Source organism: Amblyomma maculatum, chromosome 3 (genome assembly GCF_055883805.1).
Source record: "Amblyomma maculatum isolate TAMU_Amacu chromosome 3, ASM5588380v1, whole genome shotgun sequence".
In the NCBI taxonomy this organism is placed as follows: Eukaryota; Metazoa; Arthropoda; class Arachnida; order Ixodida; family Ixodidae; genus Amblyomma; species Amblyomma maculatum.
Window position 1 is genome coordinate 86,776,250 of NC_139346.1, and position 25,614 is coordinate 86,801,863.

Genomic DNA, 25,614 nt, shown 5'->3' on the forward strand with positions numbered 1-25,614 from the left:
TATTAGGAGAAAACTTAATTCCAGGTCTAAGGAGAGGGCAGGCTCGTTGCGGTGACCCCAAGACCTAATTCTTTATTTCGTATCTTTCATGTTATTTCAGTTTTAAAGCTCGTAGTTCTTGAAATATCATTTCAAACTTTTCTAGCCCTTGCGTAAGAAAACCGTATGATTTATTTAAATTAAAAATGAAAATGCTTCTTTATCAAGAACTCCAGCGAAGAACGCGTAAAACCAGCGAAATATTTTCGGCCAGTTGTATCTCTACCAATACTGTTGCTATCCTACCAGCCTCTAACCCACGGCCAGAGCGGATTATCTTGAGACCAACCACGGCGTGCATTCTGTTATTCTTGTGCTTTGGAACTGAGGATGAAAGCAATAATTTTTTGCATTCAGCCTTTTATTCGTTCTTATGAGAAAATAATTATTTGATAAAGTCATTCACATCAAAACCGCGTATTTAATCTTCGTCGAAAAAAATGTAAACTAAGGGACAGCATGTTTGTGATGCTCAATAAAGTAAACTATATTTCAACGAGCTGTTCTACGCAATAACTCATTTCTTACCTGGTAGAAAATGGGTACACTGTAGTAACAGAGCATATCGCATTTCCAAAACGCTTAGCCAAAATAAAAAAAGGGCACGCAGGTATCAGGTAAAAGAAGGATTAGAGCATGGCTTATTTCCACTTAAATGCACGCACGAACAAGTTTTACAGACTTTCAGAACTTATAACGTGCATTACGAGCTGAGCTTTTTAGTCATATGGCCACCTTTTTAATACATGTTGAAGTTTGCTTCACTGAAATTCTGGTATTACAGTGACGCCTATTTCAGGTTTGGCAGCCTCCAAGGATCCGCAAGTCATGCCGGCCGTGGCGCTGAAGCAGGAGCGCAACAGAACCTCCTTGCTGAGTGGCTTGGACGTGCTGCGGTTACCCATGCTCTACCTAGTCATGTACTCGTCCGTCGCCTTCAACCTTGGCTACGACTGTTACAACTCGCTGCTCGTCGACTTCGCAGTCGACAAGGGTATCGAGCAGAGCAGAGCAGTTACGATGACATCCCTCAGTTCTCTGGCAGACCTCGTGGGAAGACTAGGCCTGCCTGTGATCGTCGACCGCCAACTCCTGAGGAGGAGGACAATGATGGCGATGGTGCTGGCTTTCGTCGGCATCATGTACGTGGTGATCCCTCAGTGCAAAAACTACGGGTCGCTGTTCGCGCTGGCGTCGGCGGTGGCCTTTCTCCTTGGAAGCGGCGTCGTGCTGTTCCCTGTGATACTTGTGGAGTGCGTGGGCCTGGACAGGATCGCCATGGCAACCGGCTTGCTGACAGCACTGTCGGCCACCTTCTCCTTCGCGAAGCCCTCTCTCATCGGTAAGCACCATACTAACAAATGAAGTTCTTAGTACTGCTCTCGAATTTCTGACCTCTGCAACTACTGCAAAGAAGCAGTTTTATTGTTTTCACTATACACAGTGATTTCTAAAAAGTTTGGTAGCATGTAGTTTTTGTACTTATATCTCTTTAGATATGGACTGCCTTTCGTTGTGAGCATTTAGGCGGAGACGGAATTCGTTTATTACTGGTGTATTGGCGCCTATCAAGCCCACTGTGGCATCGAAATTTCGCAAGTTGTCCTCAGACAAGGAATGTTTATTAGATCTTGTAAATTCATCGTTCACATCATGTGGGTGATGTCTGACAGGAGTTTCTGCTATGCTGTAGTTTTCACAGGTGCCTTATTTATTTAGCACGTGAAGAGAACGGTTTGCGTGTGAATGTGTCGCAATTAATCTTTCAGTTCAAATCATCTAACCGCAAAAATGGGAAATATTTCTTGCTGCGATCTCTCTTATGCTATCCCTTGCAGACTGAAGCTTACCTTGATGCTTTCTGTGAAGCTTACCAGCTAGTGTACAACAAGAAGCTTCTCATGTCGTTTCGACCGTATTTGATGCAATGATTGTTTACTACTCAACAGCAGCGAATACCGTGCATGCTTTCTAGCTCCATCACAGTTAAATGATGTCAAAAGAGCACAAATTCGAGGACCTTCCTAACATTAAACTACTCACTTCATGCCAAGAATAAGGATACATGCTCTACTACAGAAAACATTTCTATGAGAGTTGTATTTAAACTTTTAAGCAGTCTTCTGATCTGCCATAAAGTAAAAGAAAACGACATAGTTATCCCGAACGTTCATTTTGTGCTTAATAAACTCCAATATTGCGCTGTTTTGCAAACATATTTTACTGAAAACTGACAAAATCCCGACCGGAACAAAATATTTGTTCCCTAACCTCCCATAGTGTTGTGCGGACTTATTCGCGCCGTACTGCTTTTGCTATAAACACCGCCCTTTCCATAGATCATGCCCCTCAAGAGGCACACAGGTTAATGACGACAAAAAACGGCAGCACCACTGTGAATAGCCAAGAACACTGAGGCGTCAGTGTTACAATATCTGCGCTTTTTGTTGAACGTCTTCAACAAATGAAGTTTGCGATTTTTTGCTAGATGAGATCTGCTGGGGTGCCAGAAATTTATATTACGACGGTTGAATAGAGTTGCGTCCCTTTTCCTTTTACGGTAGCCGTTGCGAGTGAGTGCCATGAGTGATTGAGTTGGGTAGTCAGCTCTTTATTACTGACGTGGTATTAAAGAAAACATTTCAGGAAAATGGGTCGGGTGGTTAAGCATGGCACTGGACAGGTCCTGACCCCGGGACTCGGTTGATTGAAGCCGCTTCTAGATCTACGTCAACCGCTGACTTTTATGTCGCTAGTTCTAAGCTCGATAGGGCCATCTTTTATTCTGCCCACGGTGGGTTTGCCTTGCATGGTATTGCTTGATTTTCGTGGCGAGCCTATACCATGGTATAGAGGTCTGCATTGTGGTCTGAAAATGTGCGTTAAGCAAAACGAAATGTCACTTCCTGCATGGCGATCGAAGTGGCATGTGCGTAGCTCTATAATGGAAAAAATAATCGACTGTTGGTCTAGTTGGTGCATGATAAGAGTGGATACACGGCGCAAAATGAACAGGCAGAACTAAGAAATAAACACGAACAACGCGCTCAGAAATGTCAAGGTTTGTGTGTCATGTAAAATGGTCTTTTTTGCTGCAGGACCTATACGATATTTTACCACATGTGGGTCGTTGAGAGCAGCACTTCCAATGATTGGAGTAAAATAGCAGAATGCGTTACTGCTGGTTAGAAACACCAGCATCATAACCGATTGCTATCTCGATTACCGGCTATCGTGTGATATCCTTTTAGATTGATTATGATAAGTATAGCATCATGAATAATTACGAATCTAATAGAAAGAGCTTCATCCGTTTCTTAAACCACCACGACCATGTTTCTTTCCAGTATTTCTTCACCAGCATTGCCTTGTCTTCCGGGTATAGCCGCATCCTATTTGGTGTGTCTACATTCCGACCAGTCTGGTGAAACAAAATTATACTGCACTATTTTTCTGCGAGCCGTGAGTAGCGCCACAGGTTGTATCGCAGCAGTGGCAATGGCATATCTGCCACATTCGTTACTGGCGAGGTAGTTTCGAGGACGGCAAGCGCGCAGCTTTTGTGTTGCGGTGTGTTTACTATTATTCTCCGTCATTTCATTTTGTCATAAGCGCAGCAAGAAGTGAGTATTTTGCCTAGCGACAGGTCCGGAATAGGCGGCACGGGAATTACTTGCCAGCCCCACACAAACCTATACATTGTGGTGAAAATTCGAGCCTTTCAAAGCTGAGAGAGGTTGTAGTTTATCGAAACTTAGCGCATCGAAACAAGCATTCTTACCGTTCTTCTATAAAATGATGTGTGGTGCTAACATCGTGTGTGTGTCTCGCGCTGTTCTCTTCATTTACTCACGTCTTTTCGTCCAAGGTCGGCGCTTAGGCGTTATTCACCTTTGAGCACGGCAGAGTGGAAGCCGTCAAGCTTGAGCGGAAGACCCCCTGTTTAGTGCGCCAAGAAAGGAGCGGCCGACCTCCCCGCCTGGCCCTTAAATCGCGTGAGCGCCCGCCTTGACACGCAACACCTGCGTCTTGCCATGAATGAGCGAGCTCTGGCAGTTGCTACCACCATCGGTTACACTGCTTCTCAGCGACGTTTTTTAGCTGGTACAATCCATAATGCATGACACAGGCTACCCAAGCTACGGCACAGAATTAGAATCGTCTAAATTGATTGCCTACACTTTGTAATAAAAACTATAATTTGATGAAGAAGACCGGGGTGTGGGTGGAAAGGAGGGGGGGGGGGAGTGGAATTAACATGAATAGCATGTTACAAAAGCATACACGAGCAAGGCGTGCCGCTTTCAAAGTCAGTGGAGACTAATACCTGGATGATGCAATGAAACGCAAGCAAATTTCTCAGCTCTGTCGTAATACTCGAAACACCTTCCTTTCTTCGCGGGGGCTAAGCCATAGGAGGTCTAAACTGCACAAAGAGCGCACAGTGGGCATCGTAAAAGGATAAACTGCATAAGATGTCATGACGGATGCTCAAATGGGCTCTCATAAACAGATCACTTGTGTCCTATCTCTTGCTTCATTGAAGTGGTCTCAGTTCTGGAACGTGCCGTTCCAACACTTATGTAGACCGCTAACATCAAAACATGTCCCCTTTCACACTTAAAAATCTGCAGGTATAGCCTGCGCCCTTTCACTCACAGAAATGGTATGTCCTCACTTAATTTTTCAAAGCTTTCATACCTACTGATAAGAATAATAATAGCGTATATTCGACTTAGTTAGAGGAAGACTGCCCGTTTCTGCAATCATTTTCCAGCGAGTCTTAACCACACGGCACAGGTGCCAGTATGAAGGCTACGTTACGTTTCTAGCTGCAAATGCTGCTTGTGCGGCAGTCAAGCTATCAGCCTCACAACTGCTTCTTTCTAACTGCCAAGCGATTCATTTGCTCAGAGCATCAGATCAGGCTTACCATTTTCCAGTACACTGAGTTTATAAGGCTTAAAGTACTGCCGTTATTCCCGTTGAATCGAAGCCAGAATAGCATACATTTGACAGCATGTGCTTTTAGACCAATGGGCGCCGTTTCTTTCTGAAAACTGTGTTTTAGAGCGCTGTTCACTACGCCTCAGAGTTGAGAGACCGCGATCCATGTTGAGCGCGGGATGACGTTACCACGCCACTGTGCGCTATACCGCGCCCCGCTCTAACTTCGTCATCAAACTGGGCTCGGATAGGTAAAATACATCTCCGTCAGGCTGTATAGTGAGGCGTCCTGCCCGCCTTAGCAGTAGCCGGTTACCTTCAAGGCTTAATCACCAATGTGTACATCAGTCGATATTAAAGTGGGCTATGTATGCAGGCATCACAGAGCATAGGGCTATCAACGATGTATTCAAGAAGGGAAACATTTAGCGGATCAAAAAGAAAAAAATTTGCATGGTGCTGCCCACATATAGGCTGTACTAAAAGATTCCGCAAGAAAATGCTTGCCATGGTATGCCTTGCGATTCAAAAAGGCAAGGTGTTCAAGTTTGTGGCAAATAATTTCTTGCCTTATAAAGCACTGGTTGCTGACCTCCGAAAGCGTCAATTCATTATCCAATACTGCTGGACAGCAGCAATAAAAAAAAATGCAACAATTGCAAATGTACATTATAAACCAGCTGGCCCGCATCATCTACAATGACAAATGTGCAATGACCACTTATTTTATTTTGAACACCTATGGATGCATACCTATATCAAAATAGGCGAAATGGCAATGTCGGAACTGAGCTAGGAGACAGTGAACCAAGACAAAATGTAATATTTACCGGTAGGTATACTGCGGCTAAGTTTATTCACAGCTTAGAAATTTCAGTAAACGATGCTATAGCATTGTGCCGTCTGAACACTGCCGAGCAGAATGATTTAAAAAGTTATACTAAACGCGAAAATAGGAATGAATTTCCCCTTCCCTGCTCTCGAATATGTTGAATTCATTTCTCACGTTCAGTTGCATGAGCCTCAATTGAAAACTCTAGCTTTTAGACTTATCTGGACATTGTAACCACCTAAACTGTGGCGACTTTCTAGTTTTTAAAGCCGTTCAATAACTTATTGCAACAGTCCTATTTTAAATATGCAATTTATCGCTCAGCTAAAAGAGCAAACATGCTCGAATCTTGCTTAACCGTCCCGCTTTTTATTACTTTGGCAGAAATTTTGGTCATTCTGCCGCTTTCAGCTTCCTTTGCCTTTGTATTAAATATATTAAATGATTAAGCATAGGTTTTCGTGCCATTTGCTTCCACTGAAATCGTTCCACACCTTACTTATTGTGTTACATTATGTGTTAAAACGCGCTGTTCCCTATTCAACTTTATGTCATTATTACCAGACAGGGATAAATCTCTCATTCGTCTTATGCCGAACAGAACGCTATAAAAAAGGTTAAAAAAGAGAGCCTCACTGATGCCTGCCAAAATTTGATTTCCAAAAAAAATTTGAACATGAATTTTAACATGAACATGAACAGGTAGTCTTCTTTTTGAAAACTACCTCTCATTAGAAAGACCGAATGACTCTTGTTCCAAGTCGATAATTTTTTTGCAGACATTCGTCTTTCAAACTAATTTACACCGTAACATCTTAAACGCTTCATTCGAAAATGAAGCTATACCTGTGCTCGGAAAAAGATTATAAATAAAACAGCAGCATTTATTTTCACTGTTAACATTTGCTAGGTACAGTTCCGATTTCTGATAACCTTTATATTATATATTAAACTAACACGTATCGCACACACCTCATAAAGTAGTCTCATGAAGTATTTACTGTGCAAGCCTTACTCATATTTTCTTCTGAACATCATCCGGCAAACTTGAAGAAGGAATCAAAGCATCATTCCTCGCTTGCATCATGGAATCTTTTCCATTCAATACATGATCAAGTTGTTAGTCTTCTCTGCACATAGTCGAAATGATGCATTCCCCCGTTTATTTCCAAAGTGTGTTATAAGACGCGAAAACGATCACTGATTACCATGAAGGTGATCGAAGGTGATGAAAAGTTAAACAAATAAATATTGTAACATGACATAATATGAATTTTTATCTTTGCTGTGTGACCAGGAAATTATGAAACAACTTTTGATGCACTGACTTTGAAGCACTGAGGATATTCAATGCAGGATGTAGGCAGTCTTCAGCATGTTTGGTTTGTAAATGTAAGAAACTTAATTGTTGGCTTACGAACATTTCAGCATGGTTAATCCAAAAAAATATATATGCATGATTTAATTAGTTGACAAGGTATGTTTGCTTGATCAACAATTTTCCTTCCAGCAATCTCAGAATTTGTCTCCTGTAACAGCATAATTTTGTGGGGGAACGTTAGCGCCAGCGCCAAGGCACCTCAATTTCAGGTTTTTGTCTGTCTAATCACAGTCTTTATCTTCTCCCTTAAGTCTCGAATTTACATGTTGATGCAATGAGTGGTTTTTATCTTATTCATGCGTAGTTTAAGATATATTTATTGAAACATCGGGTGTCGTCATAAAGCTTGGAAGGAAATAAACTGAAATTATTTCTTGGCGTTTCCGATGCGCTAATTCAGGGCCAATTCTGTACATTGTCTCACTAACTTAGAAAAAAATAGGTCGCTTTCCTGATACCAGATTTGTGTAGTGCGTCATGTATTTTCCGCTGGATAGGTTTTAATAAAATATCGTTTGTGCTAAATTATTTCTGCTTGCTTGCCTGTCCACAATATTTATGCACGCTGTTCTGCATTAGTTATTCCGTCCGCCCCTAAAGAGGATGCACCATTATATAGCCTAATTGCTATTACTGTAGCTGACCATTCCTCACAATTTAATTGGCATAACACATCACTTTTCTAGAGATTCTACTTCTACTGCAGGACATATCATTTTTCATGTATTTCCAAAAAGCTTTGCACGCATGCCGCACTAATATTTTTTATTATATAATTTAAATACCGACAAGACTGCATTCTTGTCACCTGTACCCAACATTTTCTAATTGCCGGACTTTTTAAACACCTTTTGGTAACAATTTGAATGTCCAATTTATCGAGTTTAGTTCCCTCACTAGTTTTTAATGTTTTCTGAACTTGTACGCTGTCATAATGAATATATTTTTTGCCCTGATAAGATTACCAACATGGTTTCTTAGAAATGGCTCCTCAGTTTTAATTTGGATCCTCTCATCATGCACTGAGTTTCAGTTGGCTGAACATTTTGAAACATTTTAAAGTATTTTATTTGCCAAGACGTGTATTCTGAAAGGCCAAGAAAGATATTTTGCATTGAAACGAACTCTAGCAAGAGCTGAATACATTTTGTCAGCGTGCAATTTTACTAATATTTAGCACACAGGACTACGAAAAGCATTAGTCGTGCAGTTCAGGACCACTGATAGCGCAGGCTGTTCTGTCTGCCCTATTCCTCTTTAAAAACGTCCTATAGTTTAAGGACGAAAAAAACTTGTGTTGTCCCACCGAACTGGTGACGAAAATTGCGCCAAGTAGTACAAAACACGAGAGAAAACAAAGACGAGACAAACGGATTCAAGTATGCACAAACTATCTCAATAAAGACGTTATCTGTCGCACTGAAGATGGCAAAGGCGAGTCATAAGATATTTTCTTGCACCGTCGATTGCAAACGCACGTTTATGCGCCACATCCACTACGCAAACTACAGCTCCCACAATGCACGTGTCAGTAGAAAGAAGTTTTTTACGTAAGTCTATAAATGGTCCTTGAACTGGACGACTATTGCGTCTTATTGGGAGAAGCATGCAAAAGTCGTTTCACGGGCGTTCGTTCCAAATGGCCACTCAAGCAGAAGGTTCAAAGAAAAGCTTCTCATAGTCCAGTGCTCTTGAAATCATCTTTCCTCTTCACACAGCGGTGGGAAAGGTGAAAAGGAATTCACTTTTGTTGCCGTTGTGCATTGTCACATATGCTGTAAAGAAATCTTACTGCTTGCGTCATTGCCATCGCCAGTACAAAGTAAAATAGCTTCAGCCGCTCGACACTTAGTAACCTTGCCTTGTGGCTGGTGAACCAAAAGACGCGGGATTCTTGCCACGGAGGTCACCATTTTGCAGACGTGACACCAAACACGCCCGTGTGCCATCTACAATGCTTCAAATTAACTTTCATTTTCCACTGTGGCGTCTCTCAGGCCATGTACAGCTTCAGAGCGTTATTCCCTACACGGATGCCTACAAAATCTTACTCTACCTACTGTGGCGTACACGAATAATACCCTTACTGCAACAAACAAGTTCAGGTTACAACGCCTCGTAGTTTCTGAAGTGCAGAAAAAATCTTCAACCGCAAAGCAATTTTATTAGGAACAACCGAGATTATGTGCGGGCGCACTTGACAAGATCATGTATGAGATATTTTCCGACAGCTCGTGGGAACCATGGACAGTCATTTATCTCGAAACAAAGCAATGAAGCTCACTTTCATGTCTGATTAACGAATTATAGTAACACGTTGACCATTAAAAGTCCGAATACATATAAAGTGGTCGTATCTGTATTTTCAAATCCGGTCCCTTCAAGAAGATAATCCACAATTTTCCAAAGCCGATTCTTTCCCTTATCTGAATTTAAATTTTTTTTATTGGGCTTATTACGTATAGCGGAGGACCACTACCGGTACTCAGTAACGTTTCCTAGCCGTCCTTGTTAATTACAGTGAAGCGCGCAGCACTGCAAAATACGAAGAGTGGCGGTTGGTAAGTTGAACAAAGGCAACACAGCAAAATTTGATATGTTGGTTTTTGATACTGGTTATAAGATTCTTTCATTATCTTTCATTATTCCGATGTTAGTTTTTGCTTTATTTGGATGTTTTCTGTACTACGGAACCATTTAACAAACTACACTGAAGCAATATAAGTGCTTTTGTAACAAAAGCTGATCCCCGATGAAAACGTTACGAATTTGTACTCGCCATGTGGGCTCCGTTACTTTGCTCGACTGCCGACCCTGAAGGCGCGGGTTCGGTTCCAGCCGCGGTAAGTATGTTTCCATCGGAAGTAAATGCAAAGTATCCGTGTAGTTTGTGATACCAATGCACTTTAAAGGCCCCAGGTTGAATAATGTTTTCGGAGCAATCCACTTTCTCATGGCCGACGTCGTTTTCGGACGTTAAACCTCATCATCATCATCAGCCTGACTATACCCACTGCAGGGCGAAGGCTTCTCCCATATTTCTCCACTTAACCCGGTTCTGTGCTAGCTGCATCCACTTGACCCCTGCGAACTTCTTAACCTCATCCGCCCACCTAACTTTCTGCCGCCCCCTGCTACGCTTTCGTTCCCTTGGAATCCAGTTTGGTACCCTAAGCGACCACCGGTTATCCTCTCTTCGCACTACATGTCGTGCCCATGCCCATTTCTTCTTAATTTCCAGTAGAATGTCGGTAACTTGAGTTATTTCTCTGACACACTCTGCACGCTTTCTATCTCTTAATGTTACCCCTACCATTTTTCGTTCCATAGCCCTCTGGGTTGTCCTCAACTTAAGTTGAACTCTCTTGGTTAGCCTCCACGTTTCAGCCCCATAGGTGAGTACAGGTAAGATGCAACTGTTGTATACTTTCCTCTTGAGCGATACCGGTAAGCTGCTAGTCATAATCTGCGAGTGCTCGCCAAATGCGCTCCATCCCAATCCTATTATTCTTGTTATTTCCTTTTCATGGTACGGATCTGCGCTTACTATCTATTCTAAGTAGACATATTCGCCTACTACTTCCAGTACTTCGCTGCCTAATGTAAACTGCTGCTCTTTGCCGAGGCTGTTGAACATTGCCTTAGTCTTCTGCTTATTGATTTTCAAGCTTACCTTTCTACTTTTCTTGTCTAGGTCATCAATCATTATTTACAGTTCATCCCCCGAGTTGCTTAGCATCAGCAAATCACAGATTACTGAGGTAATCTTCATCTACCCTTATCCCTAACTGCTCCCATTCCAAGGCTCTGAATACTTCCTCTAAGCAAGCTGTAAATAGTACTGGGGAGATTGTGTCTCCTTACCTAACACCTTTCTTTATGGAATTTTGTTACTTTCTTTATGCGGAACTATGGTTGCTGTGCAACCACTATATATATCTTCCAGCACTTTCACGTACGGCTCGTACCCCCTGATTTCGCAATGACTGCATCACCGCCGAGGTTTCAACTGAGTCAAATGCTTTTTCGTAATCAACGAATGCTATGTATAAGGGCTGATTATATTCCAAGCATTTTTCTATCACCTGATTGATGGTATGGATATGATCGATAGTAGGGTACCGTTTCCGAAAACCTGCTTGATCCTTTGCTTTATTGCAGTCTAAGGTTGTCCTGATTCTATTAGCGATTACCTTAGTAAATACCTTATACGTAACAGAGAGTAAGCTGATTGGTCTGTAATTTTTAAGGTCTTTAGGGTCCCCTTTCTTATGAATGAGGATAATGTTTGGATAATGTTTAAACCTCATAATTCAAGCCAAACCGAGAATAAATATACCTCTCAATGACGTCTTCTTCGTCTTACATATAGCTTCGTGGTACTGAGGAAATTACGAAACTGAGTTTTTTTTTTTTTGTCTCTTCAACACTTATATAAGCTAGTGACAAAATTCACAACGTTCTCGCTTTTTGATAGGGACGGAAACAAAAACATTGAAATGCGATTTCATTGAAAGATAAATGCTTTACTTCAACCTATACTAGAAAAGTGAAGGACGAAACAAAAACTCAGTAGACATTACAAATCATGTTGTTTTTCCTTAGCATGAACAAGCCTGATTCCCTGCACTTGTTCACTTAATTACTAGGCATCCTCAGCCTTAGTCTGTTGTTGGTACAGTGAGAGAAACTAGGCTCGGCAGTGAATTGGGGTGACACCTAAGTGCGCTCCTTTGGTTTCAAGAAGGGATGTAAAACAATGACTGGAGTGTGCGATGATGCTTTTTGCCTGCCATCCTCAGCCGCGAATTACCATCGCGCAAATCCTCATAGTTTACGGGGCAGAGTTGTACAAATCTGATCTGGCGACATTTCTGCACCCTGTCTGACACATGGGGTTTGCTAGGTTTTACTTCATAATTCAAAATAAATTACATATAAATGTCCCTTAATAATCATATGCAGGGCTCCTAGAAACACGAATGTAAGGATTCGAAGTTAGGTACCGGTGCCCCGGTCTCACTTCCCACTGCGTAGGAGGTCCCACAGGGTGAAAATAAATCCCACCATCTTCCGCGAATAAGCTCGTCATGGCGCAAAGATTGCTTCCTATATAAACAAATAAAAACTTGAGAAATCCGAAAGCAGAAGTACCATTCTTCCCACTGCGTAGGAGGTCCCACAGGGTGAAAATAAATCCCACCATCTTCCGCGAATAAGCTCGTCATGGCGCAAAGATTGCTTCCTATATAAACAAACAAAAACTTGAGAAATCCGAAAGCAGAAGTACCATTCTGCAACAGTTATCGTTCGCATCAAATTCAAATGCCCAGTACTTAACGAGCTGCGCATATCGCTTAGACTATCTACGTAATGGCGAGAGCTGGTCTTGAAGTGAGCATAAAACACGAGCCATATTTAATCCACTCACCAGCTGTTATTATGGCCTAAAATTTTGATTAGGGACAGGCCATATTGTCATTTATCTAACCTCAGCTCTTTTAAATTACAGGCTATTTCCGGGACACACTGGGCTCGTACGACCTGCTGTTTGTGGCCTGTGGCTTGGTAGCGGTGTCGACGTCACTGGCTTGGGTTGCCGTCGATGTCGTCATGCGCAAAAGGCGCAGCACATGGACTTTGGACACTGCAGTGGGGGGTAAAGCGGAAGTGGGTCACGGCAAGCTCCGCTACCCGAGGCTCGTCTACGTCGGCGATGGAAAGTACCTGGAAACGCGAAGATCTAGGGCTTCCAGCACCATGACTGTTTTATACTGATTCAACAGAGTTTGGTGATACTTAAAATCTGATAATTCGCGATATCGCCTGAGCATGTGGCCAATGTCATATCAGAGCCTCCTTAGTGCTGCCATCGCTACCTAAGAAGTTACGAGGGTGACGTCACAGCCTGTGTATCATTCTGCGCTGACGCTTTGCTGAGAAGTGAAAGGCGTGTATAATGGGACCTGCCAAGGACCATCCCTGGAGGAACGTGTACAGTGGGACCACCAGTGAGCGTCCTGGAAAGATGTTACTTCGCTGAGAAGCCAAAGACTTGTGCAGTAGATCTGAAAATGAGTGCTCCGGAAGGAATTTGCTTGTAGTACACGTGAAGGAAATGGGTGAAGCAAAGAAGGCAGATAAGAAAGCTTCAAAAGGCGTTCCCAGTGAATTATCTAAACGATGGGCGATATGTGAGGCCAATAGTTTACATCGTCATTATTCGTTTCACTCCCTGAATTCTGTTTGTTTCAGGTGGTTAAGGCACCTTGCGTAAGCCAATTTTTTCACGAATAATGTATAGAATGTTCAAACATGTACCGACCGGCATCTCTGGAAACGTGCTTTTCGTTTTTGAGTGTCACACATTGCCGAGACATGATGGGTGAGACACGAATGACCGTTCATGACAGCAAAATGGAAACACTGAAAGGTATTCGCTGTCACATGCCGCACTTACTGATGCTACGTCAGCGCCTTCTACGCTTGAGAAAAGCCGTTCAATATTTGGTGTAATGACGCTGATGTTGCCTCGGCTTTAATAGTACAAGGGCATGAATTATTGCAGTCACTAAATTTACAGCGTGGACATTGTGCGTAGCAAAGACACGCAGATCAATCGCGATCATTAGGAATTTAAATACAAACAACCGATTAGTGACCGATTGTCATTAAGGCAAGAAGATCTTAGCTTATCGTGAGAGTTGAGATCAAGCTGCATTTAGATAGATCACCAAAAGGAGCCGTTTTTTACCATCTTCTTTCTTTCATTACAAGGTGGTAATATACGACTAGTCTGCACACCTCTCTGCCTACAGTGGTAGGTACCAGTATGGTGGAAATGAATGTGCCGTCGTACCGACGCTGTTATTACCTTCGGTGCAGATCACAATTTGTTAATCATGCCATTGCTCAATGGAGTATACTATGAAACCTCTACTAAAAACGAAACCTACGTTTACGCAGCCCTTTGTGAGGGACGACAGTTCTAAAGGTAACCGAAAAATTGAAGGCCTACAACATTATAACGCATTTTTCCTTTGCTGTCCATTTCACAACAATATCGATTTCATCATGTTCTGGCACTTTGTACAGAACGCTTAACTTTTGTGACTTAAAGCTGCGTTTTCTAATAGTTCTGAATGATTGTCGCCTAAGAATTAAAGTTTCATAATAAATCTCTAAAACATGCCTTTGACTCCTTATGTTTCCTGATCTTCACGTCTTGGCACGTTTGTTAGCAGAGGAAGTACTACTATAGACGACTGTCGTGGGTTTCTTCTAATCAACGTGGCTTTTGCAGGTTGTTAGGTATAATTTAAGTATCATCCAAAAACTCCAATTTTTTCTAAATTATTGGAAGTGCTGCCAGCTTTACAGTGATATTTCATAAGCCATATGGGCTTCAATGCAGCTTCAACAAAATCTTTCGCTACAACACTTTCCCTCTATATTTAGGGTCATTAACTATTTTCATTCAACTGGCATCTCATTAACGAGCTCATAAATGCACAGTTTTTATGCATTCGCTCATACCTCGAGTTACGTGGAATGGCAACACCTTGAAGTCACACGGGAGTGCAGCAGCTCTGTCCATCAGCCCGAAATTGGAGCAGGTTCCTCGGGCAGTAGAGAGTGTGAGTATGCTTCCTGCTCAATTTTCGTTAAAAGATTTAGCCTTGGAGATATTCCAGTGGCTATCACAAATTGTGCGGGGGTCCCTTCGAGGATGATATGATGTCCCATTCAGCCTTTCCTCCCATTTATTATTATGTAGAGGGAATAAGCTCTCTCTCCTTATTATATAAATGACCCTCCAGCAGAATAGAATTGCTATTTTTCACATTGCAATGTCCTTGAGGGTTGCTCTTCAGCTAACTTGGCGATTACACATCGTCATCAACTGCCGTTGACTCTTTTAAGATAATTTTCGTGAACTCCTCTAGTTCCCTCTACATCTAAAACTTACGTTCCTTTGCATGGATGCTTTCGTTTTCAAGCATTTCTTTAGTTATACCGTGCAATTTCAGTAGCAGAAGGAGACCGTCCGTTTTAATTCCTCTGTAAGGGCTCACTCTAGCTGACTATCTTTTTCATTCACACCACCTCCTATGCAAAACATCAAGTCAGTAGATGTCTTCAAAGTTCGCATTGCTTTATTATTAAACTGCACTGAGAAGGAGAAGAGAAACAGGCGACTATCGGTTTGTCCATACATATCCATCCTCAGTTTTCCTACAGCACTGCTCTAGGATAAGCTCTTTATTTTATTTATTCATTGCATGTGCTGCGGAGTGGCATACAAGTTATATAAATGTTGAAGCATTGACTAACTGAAACGCTATAGAAGAAATATATATTACACAAGTAAGTTATCCCGTGAATTACCGTCCACTATGTTCATGCACATCGTATAAATGGCGGCTGGCAGAACGAAGCACTATATATGAGTTGAGAATAACATATCATCACCGTCAATTGGTTTTACTGGAAATAATTAAAATAATGAAGGAAGAAACCTGCCACTGCACTCGGATGCAGCTCAGCTGCAGTGGAAGAAACACAGAGACAGTGAGTATACGGTAAGAGGAAATCAATAAGGGAAGCTATAAAAATAATGGACAGGGTAGGGGGACCCATTATGACAAATCCCTCTCCATCGACCCATACTTGCATTTGATATGAAGTGCCCATCCTGGACAGCTAATGACTCTGACATTGCAGCTAGTGTGGGAAACACAAAGGACAGCGACAAAAGGTACCATTCGCAGTCATTAACGAATACACACCAACTAGCCCTACTGTCTTCCATGATCCTTGACAGCCTGCCGGAGCGCCGCCTCTACTGAATATACTCGCTGCGTAAGTAGACTCGGTATTTTGGTAACGCCTCAGTTGATGGTTTTGCTCTTTTACGAACCTGTACTCCCAGAGCTTCGCAGGTAATAATTTAGTTATGGTGCACAAATCTGCAGCACTCAATGTCAGTTTTAATGTCTATAGGCTTCGCACATTCACAGATGTCGCGATCGACTCACTGCACATGCCGTTTCTCAGGAACAAAACTTGCAAATCTACCATGGAGTCTATTTTATTCAGCAAACCTACACAAAAAAGTAGACAGCCAGTCTTCTTGACACTTCTGACAATTGATTTTATTAAATTGTTTGTTTCATTTCTAGCCTCAAAGCAGCTAGCAAAAACAAGACCCTTCGCTAGTGAAAGCTTCATAGGCGGGCTTAATGAAAATATCTTACGACGAAAAATCACCGCCATCTGCGTTTTCCTTTCGTGCTATATATTTTTCATGAGCCGCACTGCGGTGGCTATGCGGTTACAGTGGTATACTACTGTTCCTAAGAACGCTGGTACGGTCCTACTCCAGGCGTCTGTGTGCTGTGCATTGTCAATGCGCGTAAAGGACCCTCACGTAGACGATACTTCCAGCGTCCTCAGGTATGCGCTCATAGTCTATGTTACTTTGGGACGTTAAACCAAACAAACCAAACTACATATTTTTCATGAACAGGAACCATATTGCCAACCTCTCTCTATTGTCTAGAGTATTGAGCGTAAGAGATGAGTTGAATCTCGTATCGCCATAACTCACCTTAAAACGAAACTTTCATGAAAAATATGAGTGAAAAATATATGGCTGGAGCTGAAGAAAAGTTTCATATTCTGAGATGCACACTATGTAATACGTTACGCCATAAGCGATGTAAGGTCTACGGAGCGGTAAGTGACCAGTGACGGAACATCATGGTCTTCTACGAGTTTGTCACTGGCCGTCCATGTTTTCCTCCTAATACGCACGAGTATCACAATAACTGCAGCCCACAAGAGAGCGTTGAATAAAATTACCCCACTTGTCACATGGTAAAGTGTGCTGTAGCTGTCGAGTGCGTCTTTGAAATATCCTGAAAAGAGAAGAGAGCAGGAGAAACGAATTGGTCAGAGCGTCAGGAACGTTCAGTATATCAACGATGTTATGCCGTCTCACAAACGTTTAGTCGGGGTCTAATCCGATAGGCCATCAGGCAATTTATGTCATTCTTAGTAGCTCTCTTCAGGCATTTACGTTTCTGCGAACATTTATTGTTTCACAAGAATAGTGGCCATTAAGATTTATAAATTTATTTGCGCACGCAAAAGGCAGGTCATTAAAGGGAGCACATCATTGAATCAAAGTGCCATGTGGTGTTGCTCGGCCAAGCGCTCATTACGCGTCGGATGGTTTGACATATATAGCATTTCCCACATGACAAGGGTAGCAAATACACTACGCGATACTTGAATTCGTCCAACTTTGTTTGATGGTCCTTCGTCCATCTTGTTGATTCATGCTTAATGAGGCAGCTCATTCTGCGTCTGGCGGCAAAGAACATCATTTTAACATTGTAAAAAGATCTCAGCTTCTTGAAATGATTGGATATATCTCCGATGGGACGACCATTTTTGCTTTCTTCTGTCTTAAAAGATCCTTGCTACTTCGGCGGCTCGTTCTTCAGTATTAATCTATTTCTCAATTCGCCTTTTTCTGTGCATGCTTTCCGCGGTAGTTGAAAAACCTGTTCTTGAAAGCGGTCCTCTTCCAATCCCGACACCTGCAAGCTAAAACTTGATGACGGCCTGACTTCTCAAGCGCTCTCATAGCCACGCCTGGGCTAGATATGTATTTCTTCTGGTAGATGTTCAGGTACACTTGAATATGGCATCACCGGCTTATTATTTCTGAATTTATAGTACCAACAAGACTAATTCCAATTAAAGACGATTCTGAGATCAAGAAGATGATGTGCTCGAGCATGTAACGCATCATATACAGCGACTCCAGGTAGCTTCCTGAACACTTAAAATACTTTCAGTTTGGGCGTCAGAGTTTGGAAACGTTTTGTCTAATACAAAGGAAACAATATACATAAAACGGAACTCTTATAGAGCAATTAATATCTTTCAGGGGGAAATAATCCTGTCACACTGAGCTACAAAAGCCCCATAATATAGAAGTTATACGGAAGCTCCTTTAAATACCCGGTTTTGCAGGTGCATGCATTAATAGTGGTTATAAAAATAGAAGATTAATGCCTAGTCAGTCGTACTGAAAAGCGCCAGAGAAGATTTGAAGCTTTCTAGAAGAGAACGATATCACGAGAGCAGTTCATCATGTAGCACAATACAGTACAAAGATCATCCTTAGTTTTTTTCCTTTTTTATTACGTGAAAGTACACCGAGTTCTTGGCCGATCCCCCTCTGTGGGTATGTGCCATATGTTATTTGGCAACAACAACATCATTTGCAGGCTGCTGAAAGACTACATAGCTACCTTCAGGCATTTTTATTTAAAAAATCGACAACGAAATTGAGCCTCTCAGTCTCAAAACCGTGTTTGAGCTAAATCACTCCTGTTGGTCATATGAACCAAGAGCAACAAACCTTTGATGCCATTTTTATACGCACACTAAAAGCTCGCAAAAAGAATTATAGCACGTGCATATTTCTTGAAAGGTCTTGAGAAATGAAATCATATTGTCGTATACTGCAGGATAGGTTTCACTTGCACTCTTTTGCAGGTGTCGCAGTTGGAAAGGATCGGTTGTACCTACCGCTCAAAGCATGTATCGCAAAAAGACTGAGACAAACATGAAATGAGCGGAGATATAGCGAGAAAATGTAAAGCCAGAAGGAGTCAACAAAGGTTGCCATACCGTAGATTAACAACATACCACATTGGTTAAATACCTTATGATGTCACTCTGATGTGGCATTTGTGTTGTCGGTCAATTAAGGGGAAATGAAGGTGCTCGTTATAATACATGAAGGAAAGAAGCCAACAGTCGGCGAGGCCAAGGAAAGCGTTTGGGATGGTACTTTATGTCTGTTCTTTTTTATTGTTTACTTGTGTAATCACAGAAATAGTAATGTAATCTGTTTAGGGGAAAGATAATTAAACACAAAGTAGAAGAAAAATCAACGTGCCGATGGTGGGAACCGAACCCACGACCTCCGGATATCGCGTCCGGTGCTCTTCCAACTGAGCTACATCGGCCGCTGTCGCCTCTACTACTTGCTTGGGTATTTGTGTTGTCTGTATACGAACCTTGAGAGTGTTCACCAGCGCCACCCTCAGCCATAGCGGCGGACGTGGAACGTCCTTTATTACCGCCAGCGTCACGTAGAACGTGATCAAGAGCGAGGGCGAAAGCTGTGCTAGAACCCTCTTACGCTACCTATGGCTTCAAGACTGCCAGAACCGAGACCCCGGTAAGCTACAAGCAGATCAATTAAGGGGAAATGAGGGTGCTCGTTATAATACATGAAGGAAAGAAGCCAACAGTCGGCGAGGCCAAGGTTCGGTTCCCACCATCGGCACGTTGTTTTTTCTTCTACTTTGTGTTTAATTATCTTTCCCCTAAACAGATTACATTACTATTTCTGTGATTATACAAGTAAACAATAAAAAAAAACAGACATAAAGTACCATCCCAAACGCTTTCCTTGGCCTCGCCGACTGTCGGCTTCTTTCCTTCATGTATTATAGCGAGCACCCTCATTTCCCCTTAATTGATCTGCTTGTAGCTTACGGGGGTCTCGGTTCTGGCAGTCTTGAAGCCATAGGTAGCGTAAGAGGGTTCTAGCACAGCTTTCGCCCTCGCTCTTGATCACGTTCTACGTGACGCTGGCGGTAATAAAGGACGTTCCACGTCCGCCGCTATGGCTGAAGGTGGCGCTGGTGAATACGCTCAAGGTTCGTATACAGACACCACAAATACCCAAACAGGTAGCAGAGGGGACAGCGGCCGATGTAGCTCAGTTGGAAGAGCACCGGACGCGATATTCGGAGGTCGTGGGTTCGGTTCCCACCATCGGCACGTTGTTTTTTTCTTCTACTTTGTGTTTAATTATCTTTCCCCTAAACAGACTACATTACTATTTCTGTGATTATACAAGTAAACAATAAAAAAACAGACATAAAGTACCATCCCAAACGCTTTCCTTGGCCTCGCCGACTGTTGGCTTCTTTCCTTCATTTGTGTTGTCGGTCAAGCAAAACTCTGTACACTGCGGGTAATTAACCCACATATTATCATAATACAGCAAGATGCACGATATGTATTCAATAAACGTTTGTGAAATGAAAAGAAGGTGTTTGTATTTGGCACCTTGTATGCACACTAAATTACGCATCAATTAAACTAGATGATTTGAATGAGGACCTGGCTGCATGTTGTGAGCGAAATGACACTGGTCGTGCGGGAGGGCACCACCGCTAGAGGGAACCATGAACGGCGGGGGCCGTAGAAAGTTCAAAAGTTCACGAAAAGGTGGCAGCGCGGTTGCCGGTCTTTTATACGCTGCCGCGTGGGCTGTGAGCTTCATTCCACATCGCTATGAGTGATGACGCACTAGCCCCTAGTCGCGGGCGATGAAGACTGGGAAAGTAACGGCACATCAAAAAAGCCAAGACGAGTGCGAAATGCCTGTCCACCTGCCGGCAGAAAGTGGACGCGAAAGATGTGTGCTGTGGTGAACGAAGTATGCACTGAGATACTTCTATGTCATAGAGTTGGGAATAGAGGATGCGTAAAGTTTAATGAAACGTCGAACTAAGCTTTAGCCGTCGCATTCTTGGGAAATTGTGAGCCTTCCCAGTAGTTTTTGAATTAGGAAACAGTTTGAAAACATCACCTTTAGTGTTCAGTATTTATAGCATTGTAGGTCTTCCATTTTATTTCTTCATTTTTATTTTATTTTGTGCAATCTCTTTATTGCGATACCAGAAGTATTTATTCTAATCGCCATAAAATTCGGCTGTAGATTGTGCCTGTGTTTGTTCCCTTTCATGCCTTTTCTGTTGTAAGTCCAAAGAAATTCTAAATACGATAAAAAAGCAGTTCGGCCTAAACGTAACGCTCTCCATCTGTATAAACCAAAAATTCATTGCTAATTGCAAGAAACAAATACGTAAAGACGTTCAGGCGACACGACCAAATTAAGGACAGCAAAGACATCACGGTTTATGTTTGAATACCTCGGTATCCTTTTGAATACTACTATAATTGCGCTTGATTTCTGTCCCGAGTTTATAATCGAATAATAAAGAGTTTTTTAAAAGGCGTTTCACTGCACAACTCGGCCCGAACTTCAGAAAAATAAAACCAAAGGCAACCTTAAAATGATAGATTCGCCATACCTTCTTGTGAACATCTACTGTTCATTAACTTATGAGCACAGATATTATGAGCACGGACTTATGAGTACAGATAGAGAAACTACATTCAGAATTAACGAAAAACTAGCAATAACATTCCAACGTTACCTATAACGAATGGCTTCGTCAGAAATGCAAGCGACGTAATGCAGGTGACGAAGTTGTTGCTCTCCGCCAGCTTGCTCGGACCGACGGCGTCTGCCATCATTGAGCTGTGCACAGCGGTGGCGTGGCCGTTGAACGCACCCATGCCGACGCCCGCCAGCAGCATCTTGGGGTAATCCCGAACCAGGGAAAGAATGAGCAATCCCGTGGCGACCACGATGTAGTCGACCATGATAAGTGTAGGCTGCGTCACGTAGCCGGCATCGCTCACCATCGGTAGAGCTACGCGGCCAATGCCGTCAAACACGGAAGCGGCTGGGACAGTGATGATAGCCAAGTTGATGGGAATGCTCTTCCTTAGGGCGGCGTCGATGGATACGGTCGCAATCAGGTTGACTACATAAAAGAAGATTATGTGAGTGATTGCCGTGATGTAGAACAATGGTTTCTTCAGTATCGACTCCGCACTGCAATGCCCAGGCCGCTTTATCAGCGAGCTGTATTTTTCTTCGGCTTGGAAGCGTTCCTCTTTACTCTTTTTATCAGGGTCACCGGGACTGTATTCACTGTTCTCGAATGGCCTGCACGAAGTATGAAAAAGCAACTGTTGCAGCATATCTTAAAAGCGAATGGATCTTGCACGAAAGGAAAAGGTTACCATAAACACGTTGGAAAAGAAATGAGTGCCTATGTCGGAACACGATGGCAATGTCTGTAACTGCGCAATTTGATCTTACACGAACTTGAAATTTAACCCATTTGGGGTGTTATGACACCGAGTTTATTGTTCCAATCTTGTGAGTTAGAAATTTTATATCGCGCTTCACTGCTTAACTTGTGCTGTGCAAAAAGAAGTAGCTTTCCTGGAGGCTGAAATTCTGCCGTCTTCTTCTTATACACTTTGCATCAATGCTTTAGTAGCCACCGTAATCACTAGCCTGAATACCTCGGCGACAATGCGCTTTTTAAAGTTAGCTTATCGCCATCTTGGAGCCAGTAACGTCACGTGCACGTCAGCTGTAGTTCTAATGTAGGAGCCGTATACTGTCAATGGAAAATAGAAGATTCCTCACTACGCTTTGGAATGAATAGTGCATTATCTCAGTTTTCATAACAATATAATGCATGCGCCACCCTTTCCCTTTACGGCACAATGCACTAAACTTGGCGACCGTTGCAACATAGACACCAACCAAAGCCCGAGGCGACCGTCCTAAGCTAAGCTGTTTCTAACGCTCCGGAGCCCAGGTTTTTATTGCTATCTATCCACACCACCGACCTTGAGCACAAGCCACGGGAACTAACTGCAAGCTGCATGCTGGGCCTTTTACGAATTGATATTGCAATCACCTTATCGCTTGGTCTTATTTTGTTGAGATGTTTACTGTACAAGTAGGACCCGTGTTTGCAATATACGCTTTGATTTCCATTGTGAGATTCCACATTAAAAGAGTCAATTGAAAAAAAAAAAATCTATTTCGGCCTCCCATTTTTGATAGCATGAGTCTTTTCGTTTGGCTCATGACACCAACGATGACATGTATCTTTACTACCCGAAATGCAAATCCTAGGCTGAGGCTACTACCTACCAGTTCCAATATGTACTAAGCTATTGTGGACGATGGCGGAAAGAAGCTGGGAAAGGAAAGGAAACAGCTAAGTTTTTTCAGCTGCATTGAAAGCAGCCTACAGCATAATATAGTCGCCTTGGTTTCTGCTCCTGGCGCGTGTAGTTAACCGGTTCACTCCAACTTAGGGGTCGCATTCCGGGTTAATGCGAATTCGTTCAGCATTATGCTCATTGAAGGGCGCAGTACTTGTTGTCGGGCTCATTGATTGATATAGGAGAAAATATAGCAGGGGAAAACAATGAACATGCACACATGGAGTGCAGATCGGACAGGACTTGCGAAAGCACTTGTACTGCTTATTTCACACATTTTCGCATAGAAAATATGAAGTCGATACACTAAGCTGAATCGTTTCAGTAGAGCAGGGTTCAGTATGTACCCACGGACAATAAGCATTGCTCACAAAAAGTAGAAGGGGCGCTCCGCGCTCCTTTTCCATTTCCACTGAGAGCTTCTTTTTAGAAATCGGCATATTTAATAACTTTTCAAAGTGAGATGTTCATTTTGGCCAGCTACTGGAAGCTCATTTTAGTCCCTACGGGCGCTCATTAATAATTTTTAACGACTTTAGAGTCTAGTATTTAGAGGGACGCGGTTCAATTATTTGGAAGAAGTAAATGCGTAGCTGTTTTAAAGCAAATTCTTAATTAACGGCGCGACACATGCTCGAGCAGTAATTTGTAATGTTTCTTCTTTGCTGTTCACTGCTCTGCACTCTTGCTGTATCTTTCTCATGGGAGTATTTACATGCGGTTCCCTAAAATTGATCTTTACACATTGATATTGTTGCTTTCTTTAGACCCACTCATTATCTCACAAATCGGCGCTAGCAATTATATAAAGGCGAAAAGAGTTGTCCATAAAAAATGGCGTTCCCGTAAGGAAATAGAAACCATGGTTTCATGTAATTAAATTGTTAGATTTCTCCCTTCATTTAGCAGCTTTATATCGCAGATAACATTTAAAGAAAAATTATGCACAGTAATAATCAAATGATATAGCTAACGACTGTTCAATTTTTTGTTCAGCGAACCAAAAACACGCTGCGATGATAATGTCTGCACAGATGTTTTAATCGAAGCGGAGGGGCAGGGTTTCGTGCTATTCTGCAGCGTTTTTTTTTTTTTTCGTTTGATGCACACACTTTGCCGTCTTGGTGCTCAAACTTTAGGGGCCAAAGTCAAAAAGAACTGGACGACTTGACTCGCATGCTGCAAAACTAGACACGCTTTTCACGGCCCTCTTTAAATAAGCCACCCTCACGTTTTTTTAGTAAAACACAAGTACTCGTTCAACACGTCTTTTTAGAAAAGGCTCTAGTTTGTGCACAACCTGATCATTTATGTCTGAAAATGGCTCAGTACTATGGTACGATCAAATTGACCCAAATCCGATGCGACCGTTTTCTATCTAATAGTACCTGTGGCTGCATGCCTGCACTAAATGAAAAATACGCATGAACGTATAGCGTAAAATATATAACAAAGATTCAATGATAGAAAAACTGTAGGAAACAAATGATTAATCAACTGAAAATTTGTGTTTATACCTCATAAATATTGACAGCAGGGGAACATTTAAAAGAAAGCCTCCGCAAAAAAGAAGGACCTTGTCCGGGCCAAATCTTCCAGCTACGTATAGCAGGAGGCCTGGGAAAACAACGCCAGCACCGCAGAAGGCAGCGATGTTCAGGAGCATAATAAGTCGACGTTTGGTCGTGAAGTGCCTCTCGATGAAAGAGCCAGCCAAGACAAACATCAAACCCGATCCGATGCCTGCAAGTGCAATAAAAGCAAAAGCGAGCATGTCGCACTGCTAAATGTTGCCGGAGTGGGATCATACGTTTCTATGAAAACATAAGTATATAGAGGATAACGCTGTTCTGTTGTCATTTTATTCATTATGCGCGACATCTATTAGTTGCGCAATTATGAGTCTATTCTTTTTCTTGCGTGTGTGAAACCATTTTACGCGCAAAATGATTCCAGCTAGAGGAGCAGTGTCATTCACCTAAGGTAACATCCAAAGTGGTTTACTTGTATATAAGAAGCAAACTATATGTCGGTGGATGGAAGGCTTATCGCATGAAGTGAGCTCACTTAACGTGTGCGTCCCTTCACGTGACGCGAAGTGCCACACTTACCGTGTGTAATGCCGTAGGATGCCGCCAGCATCGGGAAGGTGGGCGAATAGTGCGCTGCGAATATCCCGGCCAGCTGGCAGAAACTGGCACAGAGCAGCACGTGACCGCGCGCACACCACCTGAGCAAGATCTGGCAAAGTACGCCTGCAACGTAAGTTATGAGAAAGTGCGTCATTTTGAGCTACACACTCTTCTGTCAAATAGAAATGAAGCTCTCAAGTTTGGTTGCCTGTTTTCGACGTCAGCAGGATGATCGAAAATAATGATGCTTCTAACGCTTAGACTACGCAGTGTTAAAACTCGCGGCTGCGGACAGGCGCTCT

General features: G+C 42.5%; 2 protein-coding genes and 1 non-coding gene across 3 annotated transcripts in view; 1 reads left to right on the forward strand and 2 right to left on the reverse strand.

The window, feature by feature from the left end:
• The window catches only part of LOC146195181 (monocarboxylate transporter 12-like), a 28,675-nt gene extending 14,333 nt beyond the window's left edge, over positions 1–14,342 (forward strand). The window contains exons 5-6 of the mRNA XM_084597717.1: positions 839–1,381; positions 12,712–14,342. Coding sequence (XP_084453843.1) covers positions 839–1,381; positions 12,712–12,977 — 809 coding nt within the window. The 3' untranslated portion in view covers positions 12,978–14,342. The remainder of the gene's footprint in view (positions 1–838; positions 1,382–12,711) is intronic.
• Positions 14,343–16,349: 2,007 nt separating this feature from the next.
• On the reverse strand, positions 16,350–24,898 carry LOC146195182 (uncharacterized). Its single transcript, XM_084596198.1, has 3 exons — positions 24,698–24,898; positions 21,521–22,098; positions 16,350–17,119 (listed from the first exon to the last, which is right to left on the reverse strand). Exons 1-3 carry the CDS (start codon positions 24,844–24,846, stop codon positions 16,905–16,907), a joined length of 942 nt encoding a protein of 313 aa, XP_084452324.1. The 5' UTR covers positions 24,847–24,898; the 3' UTR covers positions 16,350–16,904.
• Positions 19,177–19,249, reverse strand: TRNAS-CGA (transfer RNA serine (anticodon CGA)). The gene has a single exon. It is a non-coding gene; the product is annotated as a tRNA-Ser (tRNA).
• Positions 24,899–25,614: the final 716 nt, after the last annotated feature.

Excerpts from the sequence above, each read along its gene's own strand:
- LOC146195182 (XM_084596198.1), bottom strand. The coding sequence starts at position 24,846 with ATGCTCCTGAACATCGCTGCCTTCTGCGGTGCTGGCGTTGTTTTCCCA. Across the intron at positions 22,099-24,697 it reads CTGCTGTCAATATTTATGAG|GCCATTCGAGAACAGTGAAT; the intron begins GTATAAACACAA and ends TACTTCGTGCAG. Across the intron at positions 17,120-21,520 it reads GACGAAGCCATTCGTTATAG|GATATTTCAAAGACGCACTC; the intron begins GTAACGTTGGAA and ends TTCTCTTTTCAG.